This window comes from Eulemur rufifrons, chromosome 30 (assembly GCF_041146395.1).
Source record: "Eulemur rufifrons isolate Redbay chromosome 30, OSU_ERuf_1, whole genome shotgun sequence".
Lineage (NCBI taxonomy): Eukaryota > Metazoa > Chordata > Mammalia > Primates > Lemuridae > Eulemur > Eulemur rufifrons.
Genome location: NC_091012.1, coordinates 46,417,764 through 46,425,256, shown reverse-complemented (window position 1 = coordinate 46,425,256; position 7,493 = coordinate 46,417,764). Strand labels below are relative to the sequence as shown.

General features: G+C 38.6%; 1 protein-coding gene across 1 annotated transcript; it reads left to right on the top strand.

Moving 5' to 3' along the window:
* The first annotated feature begins 3,504 nt into the window (after positions 1–3,504).
* On the top strand, positions 3,505–5,222 carry LOC138378388 (RNA-binding motif protein, X-linked 2-like). Its single transcript, XM_069463738.1, is given in 2 exon segments — positions 3,505–3,979; positions 3,982–5,222. Coding segments are annotated over 2 exon segments (972 nt in total). The 3' UTR covers positions 4,479–5,222.
* Positions 5,223–7,493: the final 2,271 nt, after the last annotated feature.

The window sequence follows — 7,493 nt, the reverse complement described above, 5'->3', positions numbered from 1 at the left end:
CCTGGTTGATTTCCATTGAGTTTTACTTCCCTCTGTGCACATGTGTGCTCATTGGTTAGTTCCAATTTAATAGTGAGTACATGTGGTATTTGTTTTTCCATCCTTGAGATATTTCACCTAGGAGAATGGTCTCCAGTTCCAACCAGATTGTTGCAAAAGGTATTAATTCATATTTTTTATGGCATCACAATTCACAATTGCAAAGATGTGGAATCAACCCAAGTGCCCATCAATTCATGAGTGGATTAATAAAATGTGGTATAGGTTTAGCACGGAGCACTACTCAACCTTAAAATAATAAAATGTTAACAGCACTTTAGTGGGGCCAAGGCAATCAAGGAACTATCTGTGCCTCCATTTTCACTACCAAGGCCAAAATCCATGGAGCTTGCCATGGAGGCAGAACCCTAGTTATGTCCTCAGAGCACCACCCTAATGGGAACTGGGCTGATAAAATACAAGATGAGTATTTCTCACAGTTGATGACATTAGAAAGTGCTCATCATGGATATTTTCATTTAAATAAACAAAAAAAAATATTAAAATGCTTGAAGTAGGGGGAGGGAAATTCTCAGCACTGAAATGATTTAAAATTACAGTCCATAATTGTCTCTGACATGCTAGTCTTTGATTCTTCTCGGTGAAAATGACTATGGCCTTTTATTGCACACACAAAGTAAAAATGCAAAAGAAAAGCTTGAAGTTCTGCTTTGAAGAAAAGCCTAAATTTAAAATAAACATAAAAATGTTTTCATTTTTTTGTTTAAAACAGAGAAATATATTATTTTAGAAAAGTAGGTCATAACTCATATTGAGAAGAAAAAGGATTTTCAAAATGATAATGTCTGAAAACTGTTTTGAGGTGGTGTTTTGCCTGTCCAAAATTTGTGAAAGTGAAAATGTGCTATATTTCAAGAAACATTTTTTCTAGAGAGAGCTTTTGTCTTGTTTATTCAATTTCTCACTCAAAATTTGAATAAAATTTATTAGTTAAAAATATTTAATTGAGTTATACAGCATCACTTATAACATATTCACAACAAAAATGTTAACTTTACTCAAATCTTTAGATCCAACTTTTAGTTAACAGGAAATGGAAGAGATAGAGGACTAAGTTAAATGTACCACATAGAAAAAGTCAAATCCAGAATGTGGGACAATTTATAGGACAATTTCTCTGGTTTCAATATCATAAAAGCAATCATGAAAAATATTCAATATCATGAAAAATATTTGGGGATCTACCTTAGATTATAGTAGTAAGGAGACTTAAAAACCAAATGCAGTATATGAATAATGTTTTTTTTTTCAAAACAATATTTTAAGGCTGTTTGGGGGATATTTGGATATGGATTGGATAGTAAATAATATTAGAGAATTATTGTCAATTTTATTAGGAGAAATAATGAAATTGTACCTCTTAATATGCATATAAAGTAATTAGGGAAAGACTATTAAGAGGTAGGCAGCTCATATTAAAATGGTTCAATAATATACATATACACAGATGGAAAGGTAAATAAAGCAACTGTGACAAAATGTTCACAATTGGTGACTTTAGATAGTAAGTTTAAGGGCGCTCATTGTATAATTTTGTTTTTAAAACTATTCAAAGTAATAAAAAGTTGAAAAATAGCAAATAATGAATTTAAATAGGACAAAACATAGTTATCAATATCAATCTATGCACACAAATATGCACACACACATGCATACATATACATGTACATTTTGTATTCCTACCTTGTGCCAGATGCTGCTTTATATACTGGAGATACCCTCAAGGACAAGATATTTATAGTCTCTCTCTTCAAGTGTGTTCATTGAGAAATAGTGTCAAAGGCCCAGGAGCAAGTGAAAAAATGTTTTAGATAGACTTATTAAAATGATTTTTACACCATAACAGTCACAGGTTTTAAGAGTAAAATTCAATATGTTTTGGTACATTTGCAGAGTTTTGCATTTTTCACTACAATTAAATTTTAGAACATTGTCATCACACGGGAAAAATCCCTCATGCCCAGGTGCAATTAATCTCTGTTCCCATCCCCTACCCAAGGCAACACTAATCTGCTTTCTGTCTCTACAGATTTGCCTTTGCTGGACATTTCAAAGAAAAGGAATGATACAAAATGTAAAATTTTGTATCTGGTTTCTTGCCATATTTTTGAGGTCTAATCATATTGTAGCATGCATCAGTACTTCATTTCTTCCTATGGCTAAATAATGTTTCACTGTGTGAATATATCATATTTTGCTTATACATTCACCAGTTGAGACACTTGGGTAGTTTCAATTTTAGGACTATTGTGAATAGTGCAGTTATTAACTTTCATGTGCCATATCTTTGTATGATGCATTTTCATTTTTCTAGGGAAAATAACTAAAGTAGAATTGTTTAATGTGATATTTAATTTTACTTGTCATTGTCCAATGGGCTCATGAACAAAGTGGTCATGGTGACAGGGATGGAGGCTATGTAGGGTCTCAGCAATATGGACTTCTACTCACCAGGGTGGACCTGGCTATGGCCACTGCTCAGTATCTACTCTGTCAGCAGCAGAAACTAACACTGTGTTCTAAATATGGCACTATTTCCCAGAGTTATCAGCCAGCTACCTGGTGTCAGGTTAATTACATTAGACTGCTTCCATAACAGAAAAGGCTATGTTTTGTTCATACTGGAATAGACTCTTCCTCTGGATAAGAATTTACCTTCCCTGAATGTAATGCTTCTCCCAAAATTACCATGCACAGACTTATACAAAATGTCTTATCTGGCATTGTGGTATTTTACATAACATTACTTCTGATTAAGGAACTCACTTCGGAGTAAAAGAAGGGTGGCAATGGATTCATTCTCATGGAATTCACTGGTCTTACCATGTTCCCCATCGTCTGGAAGCAGCTGGTTTGATAGAATGGTGGAATAACCTCTTGAAGACTCAGTTACAGCACCAGCTAAGCTGCAACATCTTGCAGGGTTGGAACAATGTTGTTCAGGAGGCTGTGTATGCTCTGAATCAGGGTCCAATATATGGTGCTATTTCTCTGATTGATAGAATTCATGTGTCTATAAATCAAGGAGGGGAATTAAGGAGTGGAAACCAAAGTGCACCACACACTGTTACCCCTAGTAACCCACTAGCAAAATTTTTGGTTTCTGGTCCCATGACTTTATGCCCTGCTGGCCAAGAGGTCTTAGCTCTAAAGGGAAGACACTTCCACCAGGAAACACAACAATAATTTCATTGAACTGGAACTTAAGACTGCTGCCTGATGACTTTGGACATCTCATGCCTCTAAAATCAATAGGCAAAGAAAGAAGTTACTGCACTGGCTTGGGTGATTGATCCTGACAACGAAGGGGAAATTAGATTACTGCTCCACAATGAAAGTAAGGAAGAGTACATCAAGAATACAGGAGCTCCATTAGGGTGTCTACTAGTATTATCATGACCCGTGATTAAGATAAATGGAAAACTGGACCACAAACCCGCTAAGATGAACCCTTTAACTAAGGTGAAGCTGATCAATGAGCTGAATGAGTAAGAGATCCAGCTTGGGGTGGCGGATAAGGTGTCCTGGCACTCGGACTACAAGGACAGTGCCCGGATCTTCCTGGGAGGGCTTCCTTATGAACGGACCGAAGGGGACATCATCTGTGTTTTCTCACAGTGTGGGGAGATTCTTAACATTAGTCTCGTGTGGGACAAGAAGACTGGGAAATCCAAAGGATTCTGTTTCCTCTGCTATGAAGACCAGAGGAGCACAATTCCTCCGGCCGTCGACAATTTTAATGGGATCAAGATCAAAGGGCGAACTATCTGAGTGGATCGGGTATCTAACTATCCGGCTCCTAAGGACTCAGAAGAACTAGATGATGTGAACAAACAGTTCCAAGAGAAGGGCTGTGGGGCTCGTACCCCCTCACCAAGTGTGTCTGGGGGCTCTGAAGATGACACACCCACAAAAAAAAAATAAAGGAAAAAAAGAAAAGAAAGAAAGAAAAGAAGCCTGCCCGGGGAGTACAGGCAGAGCAGCCGCCCTCCTCTTCATCACCCAGAAGCAAGGCAATAAAGGAGAAGGATGGCCCTGGCCCTAAGAAGCACAGCAGCAAGAATGCAGAGCGAGTTCAGAAGCCAGAGTCCAGGGAGGGCCGGAAGGGCTACTCGGGCTCCCCTGAGGCCAGGACCGCCTGCCGTGGTGGAGCAGAGGACCTGGAGAGGGAGCCGAAGAAGGAGAAACCCAAACATGAGCACAAGTCCTCAAGCAGGAGGGAGGCAAGAGAAGAAAAGAACAGGGGTAGGGACAGAGGGCGAAGCTCAGACACACATTCTAGCCGGAACAATGGGCGTTCTGAAGCGCCTAGTCATAGAAGTAGAAGTAGGAGCCCTGACAAATCCCACAGGCATAAAAGGGCCCGGCGCTCCCGGGAGCGGGACTCCTCCAATCCCAGGGACCGCAGGCGTCACTGAAGCCTGTTGAGCTGCTCAGTGGATTTGGAAATGAAGTGTGTTTTTAAAATGCAGTCCAATTCAGTTGTATTGTTGCTAGTTTTGTATATAAAACCTCTGGGGCTGAATTCTTTTAATCCCTTGAATGTTGGAGTCATCGGGAGGGCTGTCGTTTCAGCAGCCACATATCCTCAGTTCATTGTCCCTGAGAATATACTTGGTACTTAACCGAATGCGTGTCCTGAATTTTGGTTCATGTAGACCCTTGGACCCACAGACCCCAATTTAAGATGAAATTGCCAGGAAAGGGCAAATACCAGACAACTCTAGAAGCCTAGTCTTCCTGCTATTAATAGATGTTGAAGAACCAGCATCGTAGGACCTTTCCAGTTGGCAGGTAGAAGTGTACAGTGAGAAGTGTGGTCTGTTAGCTTTGGACAGCTCGCTGTGGATGTGAAAGGATTCTTAAAATCAGCCAGCTACCTGCCTAAACCCTGTGTTAAAATTTGTTTAAATGTCTTTCTCACTTTTTAAAATCCTTTTTAGTTGATATGTCTCTTTCCACATTTTTATTTGCAATTTATTCATTTATTTATGTCGAGGTAAAATTCACATAACATAAAAGTAACCATTTTAAAGGGGACAATACACTGGCATTTGGTACATTCACAGTGTTGTGTAACCGTCACCTCTGTCTAGTTCCCAAACCTTTTCCTCATCCCCAGATGAAACCCTGGACCCATTAAGCAGTAACTTAACTCTCCATCTGGCCCCACTCCCCAGCCTCCCCTCCCGGTCCCCTGTCCCTGGCAACCACCAGTCTGCTTTATGTTTGTGGATTTGCCTGTTCTGGGAATTTCAAGTAAGTGGCATCTTACAGTTATGGCCTTTTGTGTCTGGCTTCTTTAACTTAGTATAATTTTTTTTTAATTTCAAAGTATTATGGGGGTACAAATGTTCCTGGTTACAGGGATCACTTTTGTAATACTTGAGTCAGGGTTAGAAGTGTTCCTGTCACCCAGATAGTGTTCATTGTACCTGTTAGGTAGGTTTTCAGCTATCCCCTCCTCTTCCCTCCCCCGCTTTGATTTCCATTGAGTTATACTTCCCTGTGTGCACATGTGTGCTCATCAGTTAGTTCCAATTTAATAGTGAGTACGTGTGGTGCTTGTTTTTCCATTCTTGACATGCTTCACTTAGAAAAATGGTCTCCAGTTCCACCCATATTGTTGCAAAAGGCATTAAGTCATCCTTCTTCATGGCTGACTAGTATTCCATGGTATACATATACCATGTTTTGTTAATCCACTCATGAATTGATGGGCGTTTGGGTAGATTCCACATCTTTGAAATTGTGAATTGTGTTGCAGTAAACATTTGGGTGCAGGTAATTTTTTGATAAAATGACTTCCTTTGGGTAAATACCCAGTAGTGAGATCACTGGATTGAATGGTAAGTCTACTTTTAGTTCTTTGAGGAATCTCCATACTGTTTTCCATAGAGGTTGTACTGATTTTGCAGTCCCACCAACAGTGTATAAGCATCCCTTTCTCTCTGCATCCATGCCAGCATCTATTGTTTTTGGACTTTTTAATAAAAACCATTCTAACTGGGGTAAAAAAAAAAAAAAAGGAAAACTACAACAACCCAATCCAGTCAGGACTACTAATAGCCCAGACCCTTCCACAATGAAAGTTTGGATTACCTCCTCAGGTGAAGAACCATGACCAGCTGAGGTGTTTAGTGAAGGCAAAGGGCATATCGAATGGGTAAAGGAAGAACATAACTATAAATATCAACCCATGAATATATGACCAGTTATAGAAACAAGGACTGTGATAATCATGAGTATTTCCTCTTTATTTTAATGTGATTATGTCTGTGTTTATGTGTATATATATATAAAAATATGTATATATGAAAAATATTTTTGTTTTCTTCCCTCTCATATTCCCTTATCATGTAAAATAAGATATATTGACTTTATACCATAGTTTTTAAGTATTGTTAATTTTACATCATAATATTTAAGTTATGGGATATTAAATTGAAAAGTAAACTTCACTCATGGACTTTATCACCTTTTCTGGAGAAGGCGTTAGTCCATTTGTGGTAGTACATAGGATAGATGTATAATGTGTACAGACGTTATCATCCTACTATCATCATTATTTAGAAATAAAGTATAGCTTAGGATATGCTTATGGGTGTCAAGTTGACAATGGGTTGACTTGTGATGGTTAATTTTATGTCAATATTACTGGGCCACAAGGTTACCGGATATGTGGTCACAAATTATTCTGGGTGTGTTTCTGGATGAGATTAACATTTGGATTGGTAAAATGAGTAAAACATATGACTTTTCTTATTTCAGACTATTACAGGGGTACAAACGCTTTAGTCAAATAAACTGCCTTTGAACTGCCCCAGTCAGAGCTACAAGGGTGCCTATCTACCAGATGGCACAAACCACACCCATTAGGTGTAAATTTACCTATCCCTACCTCTCCCCTCCCACCTGCCTGATCCCCAATCAATATTACTTCTATATGTGCACATAAGTGTTAATTGATTACTACCAATTTAATGGTGAGTACATGTGGTGTTTGTTTTTCCATTCTTGTGATACTTCACTTAGAAGAATGGGCTATAGCTCCATCCAGGATAATATGAGAGGTATTAAGTTCACCATTTTTTATGACTGAGTAATACTTCATGGCATACACATACCACACACATTTGATTAACCCACCTGGGTTGTTTTCACATCTTTGCAATTGGGAATTGTGCTGCCATAAACATTCAAGAGCAGATGTCTTTTTTATAGAATGTTTTTTTTCCCCCTTTGGATAAATACCCAGTAGTGGGATTTCTGGATCAAATGGTAGTTACTACCTGTAGTTCTTTGAGGTGTCTCCACACAACTTTCCATGGAGGCTGTACTAGTTTGAACTCCCACCAGCAGTGTATGACTGTTTCTATCTCTCTGCATCCACACCAACATTTGTTGTTTTGGGACTTTTTGATAAAAGCCAT